The 23334-nt window shown below is 39.7% G+C and overlaps 3 protein-coding genes across 9 annotated transcripts in view; all 3 read left to right on the forward strand.

The window, feature by feature from the left end:
- On the forward strand, nucleotides 1–8079 carry SHPK (sedoheptulokinase). Of its 3 annotated transcripts, XM_015295841.4 has the most exons (8): nucleotides 310–405; nucleotides 1060–1197; nucleotides 1672–1813; nucleotides 3746–3929; nucleotides 5146–5298; nucleotides 6298–6473; nucleotides 6565–6765; nucleotides 7666–8079. In XM_015295841.4, exons 3-8 carry the CDS (start codon nucleotides 1675–1677, stop codon nucleotides 8058–8060), a joined length of 1248 nt encoding a protein of 415 aa, XP_015151327.2. In that variant the 5' UTR covers nucleotides 310–405; nucleotides 1060–1197; nucleotides 1672–1674; the 3' UTR covers nucleotides 8061–8079. The 3 variants fall into 3 exon arrangements, with proteins under 3 accessions (XP_415852.5, XP_046758625.1, XP_015151327.2); XM_415852.8 differs by lacking the exon at nucleotides 1060–1197 and having other exon boundaries at nucleotides 1–405; XM_046902669.1 differs by lacking the exons at nucleotides 1060–1197; nucleotides 5146–5298 and having other exon boundaries at nucleotides 1–405.
- On the forward strand, nucleotides 5183–22007 carry TRPV1 (transient receptor potential cation channel subfamily V member 1). Of its 3 annotated transcripts, XM_046902287.1 has the most exons (20): nucleotides 5183–5298; nucleotides 5782–5851; nucleotides 9975–10120; nucleotides 10783–10817; nucleotides 12206–12521; nucleotides 13052–13218; nucleotides 13528–13680; nucleotides 14074–14214; nucleotides 14679–14977; nucleotides 15633–15809; nucleotides 16019–16183; nucleotides 16449–16544; nucleotides 17084–17154; nucleotides 17803–17968; nucleotides 18700–18766; nucleotides 19183–19499; nucleotides 20044–20171; nucleotides 20424–20539; nucleotides 21090–21246; nucleotides 21965–22007. In XM_046902287.1, the coding sequence occupies exons 5-20, from the start codon at nucleotides 12220–12222 to the stop codon at nucleotides 21990–21992; spliced, it is 2550 nt and encodes an 849-aa protein (XP_046758243.1). In that variant the 5' UTR covers nucleotides 5183–5298; nucleotides 5782–5851; nucleotides 9975–10120; nucleotides 10783–10817; nucleotides 12206–12219; the 3' UTR covers nucleotides 21993–22007.
- TRPV3 (transient receptor potential cation channel subfamily V member 3) overlaps nucleotides 21365–23334 on the forward strand; it is a 27790-nt gene continuing 25820 nt past the window's right edge. Inside the window, exon 1 of one of the 3 annotated variants that reach the window (XM_040650469.2) lies at nucleotides 21365–22526. The gene's annotated coding sequence lies outside the window, so the exon portion shown is untranslated. The remainder of the gene's footprint in view (nucleotides 22527–23334) is intronic. The other 2 variants (XM_025141986.3, XM_025141987.3) reach the window with 2 other exon arrangements.

Here is a 23334-nt window from a genome sequence, read left to right on the forward strand (position 1 = left end):
GGGGTGAGACATGTTTGGCCGGAGTCCTGAGGGCAGAGTCTAGACCGCTCCCTCAGCGCTGGGCGCCCGCTCACTGCGTGCTGCTGGGCCGCTAGATCTCGTTGATTTGCTCTGCTTGGTGCGGGTGCTCTCTCAGAGGCGAGAAGCAGCGGTGTGAGGGCTCAGCACGCTGTGTGGTGCCCAGGCACTGTGTAGGCTGGTGTGTGGTGGACGAGGTGAAGGCAGTCCCGTCTACCAGGAGCCATGGAGGATGGGCCTGATTCTGTCTGCATGCTGGGCATAGATCTGGGTACAACCTCTGTGAAGGCTGCCCTGGTGGTAGGGACAGAGCGAGGGCAGGTGGTGGCAGAGAGCTGCTCCAGAGAGACACAGGCCTACACCAGCAGTGTGGAAGCTGGACTGCAGGTAAGGGCTGGAAGCGCTGCTGGTGGTTCCAGGATGGCTGCCTTGTGGTGGCTGGGTTGTGTTGCTGGCTTACAGGGACTCTGGTGGCTTTCCTGGATTTTTTTTTATTATTATTTTTGTGCCTGCAGTGACAGAGATGGTTGCTATGTGTTTCTGGGTATCTTAAATTAGAATTAAAATGCTATTTGCTTGCTCTTCAAGAAAGCCAAGTAAAGCTGTTTTAAGAAAGACACAGACTGCTAGTTAAGTACTGAAATGGTCAGGTTACAATGAGAAGAGTAGAGTCAGTGAGAATAGTAATTCTTCAAGAACTTACTCCCCCTTTTTGTTCAAAATTGAGGCAGCTCCTGGGAACATTCCTTAAGTGGCACCACAGAGGCAAATGAATTGCCTCTGCTTGAGCCTCCCACACGTCTGAGATAGTACCCCAAGCTCAGTTTTCACTTTGGAGACTCTGCAGGCCTGCAGAAAGTCTGCTTTTGCTTTTGCTATAGTCTCAGGTGTCACAAGACAATCTAAACCTGTTCTGTGAACCATCACCTTGTCTTTGATGCTGCCAGTCAGCAAACAACAAGCACTTGCCAAGTGGGAGGGTATTTTGCACTTCAATGTGAGATGGAATCCTAACTGGAAATTCCCTGTGGAAATTACCAGAAGCGTGTACACCTGTTAAAGGGCTTTAGTTCCATTGTGTTGGTCAACCAAATAAAGCATGAATCAAGATCATAAGCATGAAGTATCAGCATTCTCTGGGCCAGTGCTGTGATTCCAAGGACTCCTTTTTAAGCAGAGGTACCGAACAGGCCAACCCTTCTCCCTACACCCATGTTTACACAGCTAAAAGTCTATACACGTACAGGAATGCACATCTGTATATCTGTATGTAGGCTATATTTAAATACTTTGGCTTACAGTCTTCATTCTGGTCTGTCAATCTGAGCCTTCAAAAGCATGATTTTTTTTTTGTTTATTTGTTTGTTTTAAATAAAAAGGTATGTTTGAGTATTGTATCTTAAGAAATTAAGAAATATTTGGCCTTCATTGTCAGATGCTGTTATCTCATTCTCAACTTGCTAGTATTGGTTTTGGGGTTTTGTGGTTTATTTTGTGTCCTTTCTTTCAATTTAATAGTGAATATTATTCTAATGCATGCTATTAAGCTAAATGAATTCTGCTCTTTGCTTCTGACTAGAGTAGCCTTGTTTAATAAATACAGTGAGTGAGTCCTAATGGCTTCATGCTCAGTATAATGTTTCATGATTACAGGGAATGGAGCAGGACAGCCGGAGGATAATAAGAGCCCTGAATGAATGCCTCGCTGCTCTCCCTCAGCAGCAGCTTCAAAGAGTCAGTCACATTGGCATTTCAGGGCAAATGCACGGGATTGTATTTTGGAAAAGAGATCAAGGTAACATTAATTTTTTGGCATTCCTGTGTAGAGTATTATGATGCAGAAAACAAACTTTGAGCACTGAAGTGATCTGTAGGAAACTACTGCATGTTCACCTTCATCTTCTTCTATGGGGATTTTGCTTTAATTACTGTCATTTCAGATACTGACTATAAATAACCACGTTGTTTACACAGATTGTTTGGAGGGTTTAGTCTTGTGAGATCACTGCAGGGTGAATGCAGTTATAAATGTGAAGGAGGAATTACCTATATGTGAATTGCTAATTGCTTGTCCATCATATGCTACCTGTATTATCTGCTGCTGTTTCTGGACCACGTGAATTACTTTTTTATGAGGTGAATGACATTAAGAAGAACAGCACTTACCTACTTGTTCAGTACCTCAATACTTCTCAGCGATTCTGCAGAAGCAGCATTAACAGTTCTGTGTATGCCTTGGAAAACAAGCTATACTTGGTGTTTATGTTAGAGTATGCACAGTAGTAGCTATCCAACAGGGAACGTTGCTATGCTAATCTGAAATGCTGCTTGAAAGCACAGTAAAAGAATAACTGAAAATCAGTTATGAGGAGATAAATAAGGTTTTATTGTAAATTACAGAAGAAATTTTCCAAAAGTGCTGGTCACTGTCTATCAAAAGTTGTCAGTTTTAATTGCTAAGAGAGACACAACGCTATTCATTACTGGTTGCAGTTTTACTTTAAATACTAAAATGATTGCAAAGAAAAAAAAAATCCAAAGGCTGATGGACTGAAGGAGCTGTTGCTTGCTTTCCAGCTGTCCCAAGGGCTGTATAACTGAACCTCTTGAGTTTGTGATAGACACAATTTTTATGTGATATTGGTTAATATTTTATTTCCTAAAGCCGCATGCTACTTTTATTTCATTTATATCTTGTGAAAGAGGATGTTTGTTCTCATTTGTTTGAGTAGACTAAGTGAATTCATGCACTTTGGGATACAAATTAGATTTTTAATAGCATCCTTTAGGGTTAGATTTATGGTTAATAATATTTCTTTGAATCCATTTAGAACTAGGCATTTTGAAAATTGTTTCAAACAGATTTGATAGAACAGGGAATTAAGGCAGCAAGAAAAGGTATCCATTTGCTTGTCATGTTTCTTGTAGTACTTCCCAGCTTTCATGGCTGCTTTTTACTGTGCGTGTGTACTTCACTGCCCTATATCCAGCCCATGAAAATTTTTAAATCATGTTTTGCTAGTCAGTTAAGCAGCCAGGTCTCTTCTGTGACCTGTAGAAGTAGCACAGCACAATTTGAAAGCCTCTCGCCACACCTCTAACAACAAAACCAAAAAGGCTGCCTTGGTTACAGGGCCAACTGAAGACAGCATGTAGCCTGTCCTGTCCCTGCGTTATGGCCCAGCATTATCTGAGAGAGCAGTAGATGGCAGAGGCTGAAGCTGTGCTGTGGAGCATGCTACTAGCAAACATTATAGGCCAGTGCTGGAGCTCAGCCTCTGCTTGGTTTGCTGCTGTGAGATGTTTGTAATCTGCCTTCGGAGTACTTGTGTGCTGCTTCCTGCTCCCCACTGCACTGGACCAGTGCAGGCATTGTTGAGAAGGCTCTGTGCAGCAACAAGAAGTTGCCATAATTTAACTGATGTCTTTAACAGAAACATCTGACAGCTTAATGAAAGGTGTAGTGAAACTCTTGTGTATGAGAGCTGTCATATCTGATTCTTACCATTTTTTGAGGATGCCTGGAATTATGATGTTATCTAGGACTGAAACTATGACTAGCTAATTTGATTATAATTGCTATTGGCTCTGTTTCTGCTCCTTTTTCCATTATATTTGACAAACTCAGAGCATCCAAAAGTAAAGAATGCCAGGCAGGGAGTGCACTGCTGGTTACTGGACTTCTCAGACACTGTTGTGTCTGAGACTGTTGTTTCTGTTGTTTCAGGTTGCAAGTGGGCAGAGGGTGGTACTGGCCCTATCTTTGAGCCAGAGGAAGTCAGTCATCTGGTTACTTGGCAAGATGGCCGCTGCAGTCCTGCCTTCCTCTCTTCTCTTCCTCTGCCACAGTCACATATCAGCTTGGCTACAGGATTTGGGTGTGCCACCATCTACTGGTATTTAAAGCAAAGGTATATTGTTTCTCAAAAGGGCATCTGTGTCAGGCTGTTTCACTTACGGTTTCTAATCTTGATTTTATGTGGCAATTAGTATTCCTGTAGCATGTTAATACAATTATGAGCTCAGGGGCTTGTAATCATAATATTAAGTAGTCAAAGAGTATTTATAATGACAGTTTTTAATATAAACTGTGCAACTGAGCACGTAGGTCTCTCTGACCTCATTAAAAATACTGCAGATCTTTTTAATAAAAGGAAAATCTTTTGACTACATAGAACAATTATAGTCTAACCTAGTGCTCAAAGAAGGTCTACTAAAATAGCTGAACACTATAACTTGGGCTTGTACAGATTGTGGAAAGTACAGTCTTGCCTAAAACAGTAACAGAGTTGCTTTGGCTGTTTGCTGCCAGATGTTAAAGAAACAGTCCCTAAATTAATTTCAGTTCCTTCCTTCTTTAGACACCAAGATTCTTACGAGGTGTTACTGATGCTCTGCTTTGTTGTGGCATTTTTACAGAGGATGCAGTTTTTCACTACGACATTGCACCAGAAGTATTTGGTCTTCAGTTTCATCTGCAGGATGCTACGTTTCTCAGAGATGATGTCTTCTTCATCCATAAGTTGAGGCTAAATAGAGGCAAACCTATTAGATGTTGTTTTCAGTCAACATATGTTCAGTAGATACCTGGAATGAGACATGATTTTACTTTAGAGCAGTGCAACTCACGAGCCCAGAGTCTGTGATTTGTTCCCGTTCTGTTTCACTACTTCGTACATATTCATTTGTGTAGTTTGTGAATCCTATAGCAACTGCAGGAATTCACTTTTTTCTCAAATGCTCTGGAACGTGACATTTTTGTACAAATAATTATTACCTTCCTTGTACGTTTTGCTGTATTGTTCTTTCAAACCTAGACAGCTTGTTCCATAGAGCCACTGCCTCTTCTGTGAGGAAATGTGAGCAGTATTGCTGCTTTGGTAAGAGCTTGGAAAACAAATTCAATTAAAAACATGCGCAACAGCAAACAAGCAAAAATGAACTAACAGAAAACAATAAGAGCCCACAAAATCCAATTTGATCACTGAGATACTGAGATTACTATTTTGTTTTTAGGAGATAGGGCTGCATACATCTGAAGTTCCCTGTAGTACTGGACATAACCTTGCTTCCAGTGTCTAAAAGCTCCCTTTGCTGATTTTCTTTTTAAAATGTTTTGTTTAAAAGTCCAGACTTTCTGAAGTCTTATGATGCAGCTGGTACTATCCATGACTATGTGGTTGCCATGTTGTGTGACTTGAAGAAGCCACTTATGTCTGTCCAGAATGCCGCCAGCTGGGGATATTTTAATTCCAGAAACAAAAGCTGGAATACTGACATGTAAGTGCTATGGCTGTTCAGTGGGTTTTGTGCTTTGTGTCAGGCAAAGTGAACACCACTTTGGGCCCTAGGTATGAATGTGTTACAAGTAGAGTGATTTTTAAAGTTGTTTTTAGTTGTGGTGTGGCTTGTACTGAAGGACTGTTGGGTTTTCTGGTGTTCTGTAAGGTGTATATGTCTGAGTTATATACAATCTGGCAGTTTATTTTTAGAAATACCTAAGACAGCATAGCTGAGAGACTTATCAGAGTTGTTCTCTCTTTCTGTTGTGTGATGGTGGGGTGGGATGGGATGAAGAAGTGAATGCTACATCTAAGGCTGTGATGATAAAAGACTGTTAATACTGTCTACTTCTTTCAACTGTGCTCCCTTGTAACTGTTGAGATTTATTAGTGATAATACTTACAATTTTCTAGGCTATGGGAAGTCTCGCAGGAAACTGGCTTTATTTATTTATTTATTTTTAATTATTTGCTCTTTCAGGGCAGAGTCATAAGGCTGTATGTATCTCAGGGCTTAGGTTAGGCCAGGATTCCAAGATCATCTCATGAAGGTAAATTAGTGTTTAATACCTTGAAAGAGTGTTAGAAACTTGCATTTGGCATGCTGAACTTCCACTAACCTCCTGTTTTTGCTGTAGCAAAATAGTGTGCCTTGCAGTTTATTTACGTAAGGAGTTTGTTGGACTTTGTGATTTGGTTTTGAACTACTAACTGTGTGACAGTTCAAAATTCTGTTAAAGAATTTAAAGCTGAATTTTTATGATTGTCCCTTGACTGTGGAACTGCTTGTCTGTCTGTCTGTTTACATGGGTATTACTATATCATCTCGTGTAATCAGATTGTTTATAAAGACAAGCTATTTGATCTTCCAGACTATTCTACTTCCTCAACCTCTTCAACTGGAACACTGCACAGGACTGAGCTTTCTGAACAGATGAAAGCATCCATAAATCCAGCAATGATATTGTTTCCTGCAATTATATTGTTCTGATTGCAGATTGAAAAAGTCTGGCTTTCCTGTTCACTTGCTTCCAGAGGTGGGAGACCCTGGCAGTATTGCAGGCAGGACAATCTGTGCATGGCATGGAATACCCAAGGGAACAAAAGTAGGAATTGCTCTGGGAGACTTCCAGTGCTCTGTTTATTCCTGTCTGACTGAAAGAACTGATGCAGGTACGATCATTTTGGTATCTTACTTAGTTTTCTCATTGTCCTCCCTCAGAGTAGAACTGGAAACATTGAATTTTCTCTTTTTTTCCTCTAGTTCTCAATATCAGCACCTCTGCTCAGCTGACTATCTCGATGCCCTCGGGTTTCCAGCCGCCGGAGACGCCAGATCCTTCCTCAGCTGTCACTTACTTTCCTTACTTTGATGGTGACTACTTGGCAGTGGCAGCATCACTTAACGGGGGCAACGTGCTAGCAACGTTTGTGGACATGGTGGCACGGTGGACAGAAGAGCTGGGTAAGTTAATTTAAGGGTAACTAAGGCTTATAATTGTGGTTGATCAGCAAGGTAAAGGGAAGCTATGGTAAAGGAACAAGCTTAGGGCTGTTCTGTCATGCCATATAAGAAACAAGGATGTAGTGCCTGGGTCATGCTTCCCAGATGTTTGGAATTTCTTTTGGAGGCTAGTGAATGTGTTTGGACAGTCATCTTTGGGCTCAGTGTACACATTGCCTCTAGATTTAGGGGTTTCTGTTGTTTTAATAACAGAAGAGAATGTTTATTGCAAGTTGTTTTTTAAAAGGAAAGGTCAGTAAATTCTAGAGCAGCCACTGATTTTGTGTGGCTGCAGTCCAAAAGAGTCACTTGATTTTTGTCTGTTGCTTTTAGTGCATATCTTAGAGCAGTCTGGATTTTGAGATTTAAACCCATATATTATCATCTAAGTGCTTTAAATGTGGCGTTTATGGTTGTGGTGTTCTGGTGGTGGTGGTGTTGTTTATTTTTTATAGTCTCTTGGGTTCCACAGTACAGAAATGAGCTCTGAAATCATTCTTTCAATGAGTTCTTGAAGTGAACTCAGCATTCAGCTTCAGTGACTGGACTGTGTGTGAAGTCTGCCATTAGTGGCTTTAGGGGTGCTGTTTTCTGTGACTTTGCACAGTGTAGTCAGAGATAGTGTATTACTGGAAACAGCCATTTCTTCAATCAGAAAAGGTTTTCTGGTATGATAAATAGTAGATAAATTTGGATGAGAGAACTGAGTTCATAATCCTGGAAAAAAAAATTACCCATGACACAAAGGAAGAAGGTATACAGCAATTTTCTGAACAAATAGCTCAATGTTTATTTTAAGTCTCCACGTGTAACATATGCCAGATCTCTTCAGAGTAATAACACGGTATTTCTGATCTGCAGGGTTTCAGATTCAAGAGTCTGCCATCTATGCAAAGATAATCAAAGCAGCCTTGGACCAAAATGACAGCCATCTCTCAGTCCGCCCAACCTTATTTGGAGAGAGACACATTCCTGACCAGTTGGCTTCAGTCACCAGTATTGCTGCCTCTGAGCTCTCCCTGGGCCACGTAACCAGAGCTGTGTGCCGTGGCGTCATTGAAAACCTCTGTTCCATGTTGCCAGTGCAGCGCCTGATGGAGACAGGAGTGCGGAGGATTCTGGGGAGCGGGAGTGCTCTTGCCAGGAATGAGGTGCTGAGGCAGGAAGTGGAAAGGATTCTTCCATTCCCTGTGGTTTATGGGAAAGATGTTGATGCTGCTGTGGGGGCTGCCATGGTGATGTTCCACAGAAAATAAATTACTGTTTGGAACGGCCTGAGATGCGTCATCTTTTTTTTTTAATTATTGTTATTTTTGTTCTTGGCTGTTCAGTGTTTCCTTTCACTTCCTTGCTTTTTCTGGAGTTGTATTCAACCTGCCATCTCACTCATCACGTTGGAAAAAAACAGCTTGCATTTAATGTCTTTTTCTGCGTGTGCACAGGGTACTCCATTTCCTTGTTCTGTAATTCCCACTTGTGAAATGAGAAGTAATTATCACACTAAATTTGACTGAGTGACTAGGAAAGAGCCATTCACTTTCTGCATAAAATGATACTTCCTAGCAGGAAAAGAAGCCTTGCATGAAGTATGTTTGGAAGGACTAGGAGAAACAAGCAGCGACTTAATATGACACTTTCATTAGAGACTTTTTATTCTCAAGGTCTCTCATAATATACATACAGCATGGCACCGGAGCAGGATCTCAATCTTATTTAAGGAGCTTGGTGGCACCATATAAGGCTATGGGATGCAGGCTCAGGAAAAGGGAATAAATTCCTTCTTCTATGTTACTCCTCCATTCTGATGAGCTTACACCTTTTAAGAAGGTCTCTGTGGAGGTAGAATATGTCAACTCTGACAGCTATTGCAGAAAGTAATGAAGTGGCTGCTGGTAAGAAAGAAGTAACATCTTCACAGGAAACAGAAATCAGGTAGGCTGATGAGGGAGACATCAAAGCTCAGAAAATGCCAGAAAGCTCCCAGAGTGCATGCATCAGAACATGACAAGACTGATTGGAGCTGATGTTGGAAATGGCAGGAGAGAATGAACACTTAGCAAAAGCAAGAAGCTAGAGACTGAGTAAGGGAGACCTTCCACTGGGCCATGTAGTTTTCTTACTAAGCCCTGCATTGAAAATATTGAAGGAATCATAATGCTGAAGCAGATGCTCAGCAAAGTTCCAGGAGGACCAGCCAAGGACCTGGCTTATTGGTAATCTGTATTTATGCAGTAATATACAGGCATTATATTTTGTTTGCGTGCGATTCCACAGGGTATTTTAAGTAGTATAATTACTTTGCTATTGAATAGACAAATATGTTATTCTTTTATATACGAATAGATGGTAGGACTAGAAAGATCTCTTACGCTCTATGATTTCATTGAATAATTTAGTTATCTAACTCCGTAGCTCTAGAGCTGGAACTTTGGAGGTTTTTTCCTAGCTAGCCTATTGACTTAACCTTCTCGAAAAACTCTCTAGGCTAGTCTGACAGAAAGATCCCTTATGAATGATGCATTTAACAATATTTGACTCAGTTCTTCATTTGTAAGGATATTAGATCCATTTTGTATTCTTTTTTTTGGGGGGGGGTTTTTTGTGTTGTTACTGCTGCTGTTTTCCTGATGACAATGCTATTTGAAAGTTTACTGTTCCATATGTACCCATAAAATAAAGCATAGTAGGAATGTGGAATGATAGAATGTCCTTAGGACTTTCAGTTGTGTTCTCCCTCAACTCTCTTCAGAATCAGCTTGTCTGTAAAATACTTTGTAGGGCTTTGCTGCAGCCACTGAAGAGGACCCAGAAAGATGAATAATCTCAGAGAAGAGCTGTGGCATATTTTACAAAGTTTTATAAAGTGAAATGAAGCTGTGACCCACAGGAACTATTGCTGTTTGATGGTTGGGGCTTTTTGCAAGCTTGAGTGTATCTACAAAGAGGAAATCTGTAGAAGAGTATCCATTACTAAATGCAATTAGTGGGGGAAAAACAACAGCAACTTGCTGTGATTCTTGTAAAGAGCTTTGCTAAACTCCTGGGAATAGAAGCTACTGATGCTTCTGGTTCCAGAACTGTTCTTAATGGTTTTATTACTCTATTCCCTCTTCTATTGAACTTTCTTTGATTCTAAAAAAAAATCATCTGCACATAAAACAATTTTGCAGACAAATGAAGTGGAGAAGCAAACTCTGAAGTCTTTGCAGCCCAGGCACCTAGGAGGAGGAATCTCTGGCACTAAATTCCTATAGAACAGAGGGAGTTTGCTGAGACTGGACTATTCTGCAGAAGACAGGATTTTTTTGCAATATTTGTAAGTTCTGTACATGTATTTGAGTAGTATCCTTGTTAGTTATTTGTAAACTCTCTTTGTTATTTATCTTAAGTCGTGATTCAGTTGGACATTCTACAAGTGTTTCCTTATTTATTGGATCAAGCTTTGATGTACGTAGGCTTTGAAGAGTTAGATGGATTACATGCTTTTCCAGGAGATGTATATTACTTTCAAGAATATTTCTGTAGAATTTGAATGTTATTTTTTTGTGCAAATTCAAACTTAAAAGGAGATGTAGCTTTGTCTTCATTATCAAAGATACTGACAATGGGCATTAGAAATAGGAGCACATACAGTAACTGAGACTGGTTTGAGTAAATTTCCAGGAAGACAAGATTAAGGCTGTTCTTCTTATTCTAATATTATATATGTTCTGTGAAAAATACATGATTCCATTTTGCATAGCCATCTCCCTGATGTTTTTGTCTTGATCCACATTGACTTAAGTGAGACTAAAATTCAAAAATCATACATGTCTGTATTCCTTCTCTATTTTTTCCATTTTTTTATAAAAGTATGTTTGTAACTTTTTACCTACTGTGCTTGTTCTTCTGTACTTCTGCTATCACATTCCAAAGGAGAATATTTTTCTATAGATAACTTCTTACAGAACAGTTAATAAAATATTGTTATTCTTTCAGGGTGATCGGACGGAGGGACACAGAAAATTTGAAAGGTGAGCCCAGAAGACTCAGCAATTTAAATTGCAGTCATTAGTGTTTCTTGTGTACTTTGCTGTTTTGCTTCCAGTTACCCTAAATGTGCAAATTGATGTTTTATTTTCATGTATGTTATAGAAAATGGTAGGAAATGCAAATGCCTGACAAAAGTCTCTTTCCCATCTTGCTTGGAAAGGAAAAAGTAAGTGATTCTTAGTGTAAATATTAACTCATGACATGCATGAGTTAAACTGGAGCTTTCGTGTACATTGTAGGTTTGCAGATGATCCCCCAGAAGATTTTTATGAAGAGAAACAGCCTTGAAGCTTATTTATGACATTGTTGATTTCAAACTGGATATACAGAGATAATTATTGATGACTGGAATAGGTTTATGATTGAAAGCCTTTTGAAGATTTTGTAGCACTGACGATCAGAGTGTTCAGAGCTGTAAGATTTTGTAGTAGTCTAGAATTTTAGAATTTCATTCTATAAAGCTATCCAGCTCCCTCTTAAAGCCAGCTATGTACCAGCTCTATGATGTATTCCTGCCTCCATCACTGGAGTTCCAGAATATTTCACATTCAGTGACATGAATACTGACATTTCACTGATTGGGACGGTTTGATAAGAAAGACAAAAAAAAAAAATCCCTGTTCTTCCTTTAGCATGGCATATTTGTTAACTTGTGTCAAGCTCTTTGTGGTTGTTAATCAGACAAAACCAAACCTGTGGTCTTACAGTCATCTTTTATCTGCGGTAAACTTTTCTATTTCCTAGTCTTGTGTTTGAGGCGACACCAATCTCACAAGAGTTACAAGCCCCAGTTTTCATCTAGCACTGCTGCAAGCCCTGTAAAGCCACTAAGTGATATTCTTCCTATAAACAGGAAGCCCTCTCTGCTCATGATCATTAAGATATGATTACGGCACAAGAAATCAGGCTTTTATCACAGACTTGATGTACTCCTGAAAATATACTGTGGCACAAATCAGTTAGAAAAGAGCACATAAATGCAGAGATTATTTGTGGTCTGAAGTTGTTCAGGTCTTGACCTTGACAGAAGTTAGAGGAGGATGAGGTTGATTTTAAGCAGAAGTGACCGACTTTGCAGTGAGGTGGCTGGCAAGCTCTGGTACACTCTGGCTTGCTTTCTGTATTCTGAAATGAATGGGGCAGTGGAGAGAGTAAAAAAAAAAAAAAGAAAAAAAAGAAAAAAACAGCATGGGGTAACAACCTACCAAACTGCTTGAACTCTAAGCATAGTGAATATGTGTCCTGTTTCATTTCTGAGATGAGACCAACCAATTAATTCCTGGCTGTTTCTGGAGCATAGTCCTAGGCAAAAAGGGACTTTGTGGCACTCTGAAGTGCTGACTTGAGGTGTTTGTGTGGTTTGTTGCAGGCTGCCTGTTCATCATGTCTTCCATTCTTGAGAAGATGAAGAAATTTGGCAGTTCTGACATAGAAGAATCTGAAGTGACAGATGAACACACGGATGGGGAAGACTCAGCACTGGAAACAGCTGACAACCTCCAGGGTACATTCAGCAACAAGGTGCAGCCATCCAAAAGCAACATCTTTGCAAGACGTGGACGGTTTGTGATGGGGGATTGTGACAAGGACATGGCTCCAATGGACTCCTTTTACCAGATGGATCACCTGATGGCACCTTCTGTCATCAAATTTCATGCCAATATGGAGAGGGGGAAACTTCACAAGTAAGTTTGCCTTTTAAAATGTGGTTGAAATGAATACATTTTGGCAGTTGTAGGCTGTGCTACTTAGAGCAGTATTTATTGTCTGCATATTTTCTTGCCTGTCTTCTCAGATTTGCTATTTTTGGTGCCTAAAGTAAGGAGTATTTTTCCTGATAGTAGTTCTCATCTCTTGGAATCTATAAAATTCCAGCCCATGAATCTTAATGAATGTAGTTCACATACTTGAAACTGCTCACTAAATGGACATTGCTCAGAATAAGAACCTGGAACTGCCTGGATCTCACTCCTGCAGTTAGACTGTTGTACTTCAATGCAACTTGAAGTCTTGCTTTCAACATTTCAGCAGCAAACTCATAATTTTATCAGGACAGTTGCTATCAGACATTATTGATCTTGTAGATTTTGCAGATCAATCTGTACTAATCAGTAGTACTTGCTATTTCACACAAGCAAATGAAAAATAGTATCATGGTAGTTTATAAAAAGCCTGCTAAATGCCTGGTTTCAGTAACTAAAGTTTACCCTGTTAGGCTCCTGTCAACAGACTCCATCACAGGCTGCTCTGAAAAAGCTTTCAAATTTTATGACCGCAGAAGGATCTTTGATGCTGTAGCCCGAGGCAGCACAAAGGACCTGGATGATCTGCTGCTCTATCTAAATAGGACCTTGAAGCATCTCACAGATGATGAATTCAAAGGTACCACATAATGTCATATACCTTAAGTTGCCCTTGAGATGGGTAGCGGGATGGGGGGGAATAAAAATTTCCTGCACAAAATAGCACTGTTAAATGTAAGCTAGCTGTAGAGGGTCCTCTGTAGTTCCTACTGTTTAGGCAGTCCATTGATTGAAAGGCACAAGAGAATGCAGAAAAGTTGAAGTTTTCTGTGGAACTTTGGCTGGATTTTCCTGTCTTCTCAAAAGAACCATGTTAATTCTTGCATGCTTGGAAATAGATGATAGGTTCCTAGGTGTTTCTGTGTAGCTGTAATTTTGTTCATTATAGAACCAGAAACTGGGAAAACCTGCTTACTGAAAGCCATGCTGAATCTACATGATGGGAAAAATGATACCATTCCCTTGCTGCTGGATATTGCAAAGAAAACTGGAACTCTGAAAGAGTTTGTAAATGCAGAATATACTGACAACTATTACAAAGGTAAGAGGACAGTGAATACAGTTGAAATAGTGAATACTCTTGCTGATAAGACTGGAGATAGAGCTAGGAAGGGCTCTCAGTCTTCTGTGTGAGGTGTTATGCTTGAGGAGGCAGCGCCCCAAAGTTGCAGTGTGTGATTAATAACCAGTGCATTCATGCTAGATCTGTTTTGTTAGACAGATGCAATATTCTACCCTTTGAGACAGAGTGATTTAACAGCAAGTTCAAGGGACTTCCACTTGCTGTTTGTGCGATCTTTTTTTGTTTAATTCTAGAGTTTTTTATGTCTACAGAGCTCTCATTTCCACCATCTTATGTGAAGCTGAATGAATTGTGCTGCTCGAAAGCTCTCAGTTTGTGTTAAATGTTGAAGATTTCTGTCTGTCTCTGTAGGCCAGACTGCACTCCACATTGCCATTGAGAGAAGGAACATGTACCTGGTAAAACTCTTGGTCCAGAATGGAGCAGATGTTCATGCAAGAGCATGTGGGGAGTTCTTCAGGAAAATCAAAGGGAAACCCGGTTTTTATTTTGGTAGGATTAAGCACATTGTGAGCTTTATTGAATGAGTTATCCTAGCATTATCCCAAGCGAAAGATGTTAAATAATCCTGTTTATGTGAGACTGGAGGCTTAAAAGTCGTAAATGGTTTGATCCATGACTTACTCCAGATATTTACTCCTCAAAGATGAGTTTATAAAGAAACACAGTTGGTAGCTGATGGTGTTCATTGTCAGCTTGGTGTCTACATCCTTTTATTTTTTGAGCACTTTTATTTTGAGAGGTTGTAACCTTCCACCAGTCTTTATTTTGTGTTTTTATAAGCAGCCATGTTTCTGTAGTGCAGTTAAACGGAAGAAAATGTGATAGCTGTTTGAATCACAAGAATTAAGCAGAGAAATTCAAGTCTTCTCATGGTGAAAGCTGAAAATAACATGGTCTCTTTTCTGTTTATGCATGTGTACTAGGCATTCTGACCACTCGTTTCTTATCCACAGGAGAGCTGCCCCTGTCCCTGGCTGCCTGCACCAATCAGCTCTGCATTGTGAAATTTCTCCTTGAGAACCCCTACCAGGCTGCTGACATTGCTGCTGAGGACTCCATGGGCAATATGGTTCTGCATACTCTGGTGGAGATTGCAGATAATACTAAGGATAATACCAAGTTCGTTACGAAGATGTACAATAACATATTGATCCTTGGTGCCAAAATAAATCCTATCCTGAAGTTGGAAGAACTCACCAACAAAAAAGGGCTGACTCCATTAACGTTGGCAGCCAAAACAGGGAAGATAGGGGTAGGTGAGCAAATGTGTCCAGCTGTCCATTACTGTGTCAGGTTATACAGAGTACAGGCAAAACATTTATGCAGGATGGATTTTATCACTGCTTATTGCCGAGTCCTTTCTATTAAGAGGAATTAATATTGCAGTTTAATGTGCAAAATTGCATAGCGCTTAATGCCTTTGAGGAGTATGTGTGCATGCGTGCATCTGCCCGGGTGGCATTACATATATACTAGCAGTATATAAGACAGCCCAGGTGGAAACAGAAGGTGGGTTTCTGCTATCTTCTGAACAACAGGCTTGTACTTTTAATTGGTGGATGGAACTCACCGTCTGACAGTCTCCATTCAACTGTATGCTCAGATGTATAACAAATACCTCTGAATTTCTCTGGTAGGCTTGAAACATGGATAATTGCAAATTTTATGTGGTAGAAAGCAAAGAAACGAGCTTTATTCTACACCTGCATTTTCCATCCACCAGCATACAGTGAGAAGATTCATAGTTTTTACTTCAGACTTCAATCTCTTTCATGGTCCAGTGGATTGACTTCAACATAGTTAAACTGTGTTAATCTAAATTAAAGTATTCATCTCTTATGAAGATACTGAGGAACTAGGAGTCTATTAGCACTGAAATGTTGCTTGTATTGTTCTTTTGCAATTAGATTTTCGCTTACATCCTCAGACGAGAGATCAAAGATCCTGAATGCAGACACTTGTCTAGGAAGTTCACTGAATGGGCTTATGGACCTGTCCATTCATCTCTTTATGACCTGTCCTGCATAGACACATGTGAGAAAAATTCAGTGCTTGAAATTATTGCCTACAGTAGTGAAACACCAGTAAGTATGTACTCCTTGACATTTATTTGCAGTCTGGGGACTACTGGAGATGAGCTCTGTGTTCTACACAGTGCATCTTTTGTGTCATTTTGGTAAAACAGCAATCTGTATTAGAGGAAATATTTGCTAAATTTGAGTATCACTTGCTATTTTTAAAGCCCAGTGCATACTGAACATGTCAAGTTTCTCCTCTTTATCTTTCCACTCAGAATCGTCATGAGATGCTGCTGGTAGAGCCCCTTAACAGGCTACTGCAAGACAAGTGGGACCGATTTGTCAAGCACTTATTTTACTTCAACTTCTTTGTATATGCAATTCATATCAGCATCCTCACCACAGCTGCCTACTACAGACCTGTGCAGAAGGGGGACAAGGTATGTTATTTTGTCACAGCCGTTGCATGATATCCTAGAGCAGCCTCCCATTTGCATGTGTGCAAGGTCAGTTTTCTTCCTTTCCTGAAGGTGGGAGGGAGACTTTGGTCTTACTTGTTTTTCAGGCAAGCCTTGCACCCTTGCTTCAGCACATTCAGAAGTTTAACCTGTTACCTCAGAAATGTAATTGTTTTCAGCTGCTGGCAAGAACAAGTCTTTCTTATCTCTAGTTCTGCTGAATATCTCTGTGCTCTGTTTTACACAGCCTCCCTTCGCTTTTGGTCACAGCACTGGGGAATATTTTCGAGTGACTGGAGAGATACTGAGTGTATTGGGAGGACTGTATTTTTTTTTCAGAGGGGTAAGATATTTGAAACTTTTCCTTTTTGCTGTAAGTGCAAGTGAGAACCAGACCTACCTTTTGAATTGGTTGTCAAGATAATCCATGCTTTAATCAAGAGCTACAAAGCTTTTTCTTTGCCCTGGTTAGGAGATATCAGGTTGCTAACAAGCCCTTGTTCTAAGGTACAGTTTTATCTATTGTACAAAGAAGAGAGACCTAAGAAGTCAGTGAGCATCTAAACCATTAGCTTGGCCAAAATGTAAAAATGGAGTATTGCAACTAGCCAAGCCTACATTGAAGATTAACTGTCCTAGTTTAAAGTCAATCACCTTCCTTTTGGTAACCAATAGAGAATATACAGTGATTCACAGATCCTCAGACCACTGAGAAGACTGCTGTCACCAAAAGAGGAGAGGCCCGAGATGTAAGGGGAATGACATTACCAAAGTGTCTCCCTTGCAACAGTGATCTTTTAACTATTCCCATTCAGACGGAATGTTTACTCTCTCCTTGGATACAAACTCAGTCTTCATTCTTTTTTTTCTTCTTTCTTTCAGATACAGTATTTTGTGCAGAGGCGCCCATCATTGAAGACGCTGATAGTTGACAGTTACAGTGAAGTTCTTTTGTAAGTGTCTGTGATTGTATTTCAGCATGAAGCAGATGACTGCGTGAGATCTGTTACAAGTGGCTTAAACCACTTGTAATTGTAATTGGTAGACACTTTACAAAATACTTGCCAGTGGTTACTGTAACACTTGAACAAATGTGTCTGGATCAATAATTTCCTGTGGAGGTAAAGCAGATTAAGCATTTAGAAATGCAGTGATTGCATCATGCAACTGAGTTAGGAATAGATCTCCAAGTTGGACTTGCCAATACAGTGTATGCGCTGAATATGCAGATATTCTCCCATTCCTAAGGGGAATTTCACATGATTTGAGCCCTTTGTTTTCCTAGAGGGAGTGCAGCTAAAATAAGCAATTTCATGCCTCTCTGGAAGGAGAGGATGTGCTAAAGAAATGAATATGTCATCAAGGACTTCAGTTCCCTCCAGTCAGAATGAAGAGCAAGAGTATATGGAAGTTTGTATGTGGGGAAACTGAGGAGCTTGCAAAGGAAATTGTAGGACTGGAGAAGGAAAGGAATGAAAAGAGAGGAAGGGTTTGCCAAGACTTGTGTGTGTTTACTATGCTGAATGTCTCATGTTTCTCCTATGTTCATACCACCTATGGCTGTCTCAGCACTCTGCATTCAGAACATACTTGTCTTTCAGCTTCGTTCACTCTTTGCTCCTCCTGAGCTCTGTGGTGCTGTACTTCTGTGGCCAGGAACTGTATGTGGCTTCCATGGTCTTCTCCTTGGCTCTGGGCTGGGCTAACATGCTATACTACACCCGTGGCTTCCAGCAGATGGGCATTTACTCTGTCATGATCGCAAAGGTCAGTCCAGTGAGTGGGTGGTGAGGCCAGCAGAGTGCTCACAAGAGGAAACTGCCACCAATACCTGGGTTTCTAGGAGAAGAGTCACCAGGTGCTTTCATTATGCCACTGGGAAGGCCCGTCAGACAACCACACTCAGCTTTTATTTTCTGAGCAAAGAGATACACTTTTTAAGTCATAGAAAAACTTCCATGCATCCATGCATTTTATAGCAGTCTTGAATACCTTCTGTTACTGTTATGCTTTGAAGTAACTCTACAGTTGGATAGATGTGGATGTAAGTTGACTGAGAACAGTACAGAGCTCATCTGGTGTGAAGTAGCACAGCTTTCTGCCAGCTGGAAATTTCCTTAGGAATAGTTTACATGTTACCAAACAGCACAATTAGGTAGGAGGCAGTAGCTGGCTGATAAACCTCTGTGTATGATATAGCCAGCTAGTCCAAGAGGGGAAGAAATAGGCAATTATCTTAATGTGATTTATACTCACAAAGATGAAAGTATTTGTTAAGCATATATCTTGCACACGTGTAAACTGTTGCTTGAATAACAGAGAAAAATGTTTTCTATATTAAAGTTGATTATCTTGGCAGGATAAACAACAGTTTAATGCATGAGCAGCCGCTTCACAGCAGTTGCCTTCTGGAACTGAAGGTTTATTTTCTACTGATTTTTGTCGCAGTTTATATTCAAGGTTTTGCAATAGCAAAATGTTCCATTTCTATGTTACAGATGATCCTAAGAGACTTATGTCGCTTCATGTTTGTCTATCTAGTATTCCTCTTGGGATTTTCCACAGGTAAGATCAAACTTGGTGTTATTTTTTTGGTTATCTTAAAGAATCTCAGAAAATTATATTTTTCAGTTGACTTAGAATTTTTATTTCCAATGAAAAACTAAAAAAATCAACCTTGCTACAAAAGTCATTTCAGAATAACAACTATGTGTATGACTGCTTTTCATCCCTGCGTCTGACTGCTTAACAACACTGAATGGATGAACAGTCATCCTGTTCTACGTAGACAAACCTGACACAGCACTTACTGAAATATGACAGTTATGGGGACTATTTTGTATAGCAATTTTATTGAGGATGAGGTGCCATGAAAATATTTTCTCTTATCTGATACTTTTATGCTCATTTTTATTGCTTGCAGTAGATCTATGATCTCAAAGTATATTTTCATCTTCTATGTGATTCTTCTTTTGCTACAGCTGTGGTGACTTTAATTGAAGATGACAATGAGGGGCAGGACACAAATAGCTCTGAATATGCCCGATGCAGCCATACGAAACGAGGCCGCACATCCTATAACAGTCTGTATTATACCTGCTTGGAACTTTTCAAGTTCACTATTGGGATGGGAGACCTGGAGTTTACAGAGAACTACAGGTTCAAGTCTGTGTTTGTCATCCTTTTGGTTCTCTATGTCATCCTTACGTACATCCTCCTGCTCAATATGCTTATTGCACTGATGGGAGAAACTGTGAGCAAAATCGCACAGGAGAGCAAGAGCATCTGGAAACTCCAGGTATCTTTGTTCTGTGAAGCTATCCAAGATGGAGGTTGTGGAGAATCATAAATTTCACAGAGAGTATGTAGAAATCAACATGTTTCAACATAACAGGCCACTGCACGCAGGTTCCTTTTGCATACATGTGTGATGTTTTGCCTGAGCAGATGTTCTCTGTGTTGCACACGTTTAGAATTTAAGAAAAGTACTTCTGCATTCAGACTGAATTATTTGAGCTTTTAATGGTGGAAAATCCTGATCAGAGTATGAAGACAGGATTACGGAGGGAAAAATAAAACAATCTTTTCCAGAATCTCAAAGGCATATTTACTTTTGTTTGGGGTGAGGATTGTAGCTTGATAGTTCTAATTGCAGGGCAATAATTCAGCATTTTAAATGTCATGCTAACAGACGTGATGCTTCGTAGATGGGTATGATGCATGCTTTAAGGTAGTGATAACAATAAAAGCTCAAGGTTTCTTTCTCTAATTAAAGGCAGAATTCAGGATTTGCATGACTGAAATGGCAGATTCTTAGTGGTCTGCTTTCTTTTCCCTGTTAGAGAGCCATCACGATCTTGGATATTGAAAACAGCTACTTGAACTGTTTGAGGCGCTCATTCCGATCTGGAAAAAGAGTCTTGGTGGGGATCACACCTGATGGCCAAGATGATTACAGATGGTGCTTTAGGTAACCTGCTTGTAGGCCAAATGAGCAGTTTTTCATAGACAAACAGCATTAAGGTATTTGATAATGGATAATGGGAAGAAGAGCTGTCCCCTTGGAGCACTCCTCCGACAAGTACCATACTACAGTAGTCAATGTAATCTATTTTCTGGGTCAGATCTGTGGCTTGAGAGGTGGCAGTAGGTGATATAAACTAATCCTGGGGTTCTCTCTTAATGCTTAGAATAGATATTGTTTTTGTTGTTCTCTCCCCAGAGTTGATGAAGTGAACTGGTCCACGTGGAATACAAATTTGGGCATAATCAACGAAGATCCTGGGTGCTCTGGTGACCTCAAACGAAATCCCAGTTACTGTATTAAGCCTGGTAGAGGTGAGGGTTTCAGGGACCTAGATTCTAGTGATGGAAACAGTACAGATTGTTTGTTAGAGGGCAGTCTGTTTGTACACTTAAGTATAATGATGGAAGCTAAGTTTATGTCTTTTTCAATCAACAAAAAAATGTAAAGGACTATGTGGGCTTATTATTCGCATAGCAGTTTTTATTCTCTGGAAGAAAAGCACTACTGATTCAGCATTCTGATTGTTGATTTTATAAGGCAAATAATGTGTGCAAATCCTGAGGGCTTATGACAGTGTATGTTGGCAACCACATAGCCAAAAAGCTACTCTGGAGGCCACAAATATGGCTTCTTCGGGAAGCTTCCTTGGGAATCCAGCATCCAGCACAGCTTTTTAACTCTAAGACAATCTGCTGTGCTTGCCAGCTGAAGTATGGAAAACTCTGGGAACAGAATGTGGAAAAAATTCCACAAAGCCTTTTCTTCCTGCTTCTTTCTTCTTTCATCAGCTTCCTGTTCAAATCACTTGTATATTTCTGTTTGTGTGGAGGAGAAGAAATTAACCATTCCTTTCATTTTTAGTTTCAGGGAAAAACTGGAAAACTTTGGTTCCACTTTTAAGAGATGGAAGCAGGAGAGAAGAAACACCAAAACTACCAGAAGAAATCAAATTAAAACCCATTTTGGAACCTTATTATGAGCCAGAGGATTGTGAGACATTGAAGGAATCGCTTCCAAAGTCAGTCTGATCTTTTGTTTTTAAGAAGGTTAATTCTAGTTGTTTGTGTTGGTTCTTACAAGGAGGACAATTAAAACGCTTCCTTCATAAGAGCGGGGATTTATGGAAAAAGGCCAAAGAAGCTAGGAAATGACTGTGTGCAAGGATTCATTAAGTATCTTGAATAAACTACTTGTTGTTTAAGCTCATGTCTTCATGGTTATTTTTTAATATAAATCTGAAAGAAAGTAGGTACTTATTGCTTGGTTTATATTTACTTGGCTAGATGTTTGCATGTAGGCTGACTTACAAAGTGTTAGACAATTCTTATAGCGTGGTGTGGGTTTGTTTGTTTTCTTTTGCTTTGCCTTACGTTAAATACACTGAGAATTTCCCTCAGTTAGAGCTGTCTGTATGAAAGTGAGCTGTTTCTTGCTGCGCATTTTTTCCCAGTCTTCACTTCTTTCACTCTTTGCAAGTGCTCCCATGCATTTCTGAGGTCTGAGCTGACATTCTCATTGTTGGCTCATAGGTCCTTCACTAAGTTTTGCACATTGGTGCAAGTGGCCAGTAATGGTGAATATTCTGTTGATAATATGAAAATAACAAAAAGGCCTATAGAGAAAAGGTTATAATTTGCCACTCTGGACATAGTAGATTTCATAATTTGACTGCTTTTAGATTATTTTAACAAGTATTTGTCTGAGCAGCCACAGGCCCTGATTTCATGACTTTCCAGCCTTGAAAACCAACTAACTGTGATATAATGGAAATGGATCAGAGCAGTAAAAATTACCAAGAAACCAAAGGTAGGTTGCTGTGAAGAATGTTTCTCGGAAAGGAGATAAGTGAGGGCACAGTGAAAGAATGGTAAGTAATGAATCATCTAAAGATGTTAGTCTTTCTCATAACACAAGAGCAAATATACTGTGAAATTGTAAAGGTTGGATAGTCAAAATGAGCAAAATGTTTCTCTTACAGAGTCTGAGTAAACTCCAGAATACACAGTTACTGTTACTGAGGCTGAAGGCTTAACAATATCCCAAATTTGACATTTATTTAGATAACAGGTGAACTTTGCATAAAGTAAGAAAGCATGGCTATATGGACTGTATGTTTCAAAGGTCAGATATATAATAATGAATAACAGTAATTATTTTGAAATCAAAGTTTTTATTCTTGACTTTAACAGCAATGAGAGGAAAGTAGCTGGTCAGAAAGGAAGGATGGGAAAATCTGTGGTAAAGAGCTGACCCAGTGATCCAGTGCTGGACCTGTACAGCTGCGATGGGCAAGAAAAGGTAAATTACCCTCTTTCCTTTCTATGTATCAATAAGGCACGTATACCTGACAGCCTTTACTATGCAAATGCATCATGCATATACAAGTATCCTTAAGCCAGTTTCAGTTTGAGCTTGTGTGTTGTTTCTGTGGCTGTGTTCAAAGTGCATCTGTTCTAAAGCGATATGCTAGATAGGTGAGTAGTAAATTATTGAGAAAATTGGAATTCAAGGAGAAAATTGTCCCAGCCTTTGAAAGATAATTTTCATCGACACATCTTAATTTTTTTTTCTGCAGTAGTGCAATATGGAGGCATTCACTGCTCTTAAAAAGAAGCAATTATATTTACCAACAGACTTTTCTCCACTGCTAACACTGTCAGATGAACTCTGTGTTGTTTCTAGTTAGTTCTTTTACTGGGGTCAGGACTTCTCTCAGTGCTAGTTTCTCATAGGTTACTGTAGACTTCAGTGAAGTTTGCAAGCATCCAGCTTATTTGAAATAGTAGCACCATCTAGAGGACTATTAATTCTTGATCCTTCTGTTAACCAAATCATTCAGGACAAATGTTACTTTTTTTCATAGAGTTTTGCAGAGTGTAGCCACAGAAACTCACCAAAGAATTTGAAAGAATTATTTAACAAAAATCAGAATTTAAACTGAATAAAACTGAATAAACTGAATAAGCTTTGTATCTCATGAATAGGGAGACTACAAAAGGTGTTCAGAGTAGGGATGTTGAATGTCATACCACTCTAGAGGTGTATCTCTGAACTCCTGTTAGCAGTCTCTAGAGGTTCCAGTCAAGACTTCCTTATGGTTGGTTCT

This window comes from Gallus gallus, chromosome 19, assembly GCF_016699485.2.
Source record: "Gallus gallus isolate bGalGal1 chromosome 19, bGalGal1.mat.broiler.GRCg7b, whole genome shotgun sequence".
Taxonomy (NCBI): Eukaryota; Metazoa; Chordata; class Aves; order Galliformes; family Phasianidae; genus Gallus; species Gallus gallus.

What these genes read in the sequence shown, in the direction of transcription:
- SHPK (XM_415852.8), top strand. Translation starts at nt 244, where the DNA reads ATGGAGGATGGGCCTGATTCTGTCTGCATGCTGGGCATAGATCTGGGT. An exon ending in GTGTGGAAGCTGGACTGCAG is followed by an intron (nt 406 to 1,671) that starts GTAAGGGCTGGA and finishes TCATGATTACAG; the next exon opens with GGAATGGAGCAGGACAGCCG. An exon ending in GACTGAAAGAACTGATGCAG is followed by an intron (nt 6,474 to 6,564) that starts GTACGATCATTT and finishes TTTTTCCTCTAG; the next exon opens with TTCTCAATATCAGCACCTCT.
- TRPV1 (XM_046902287.1), top strand. Translation starts at nt 12,220, where the DNA reads ATGTCTTCCATTCTTGAGAAGATGAAGAAATTTGGCAGTTCTGACATA. An exon ending in ACTCTGTCATGATCGCAAAG is followed by an intron (nt 17,969 to 18,699) that starts GTCAGTCCAGTG and finishes TCTATGTTACAG; the next exon opens with ATGATCCTAAGAGACTTATG. An exon ending in AGAGCATCTGGAAACTCCAG is followed by an intron (nt 19,500 to 20,043) that starts GTATCTTTGTTC and finishes TTTCCCTGTTAG; the next exon opens with AGAGCCATCACGATCTTGGA.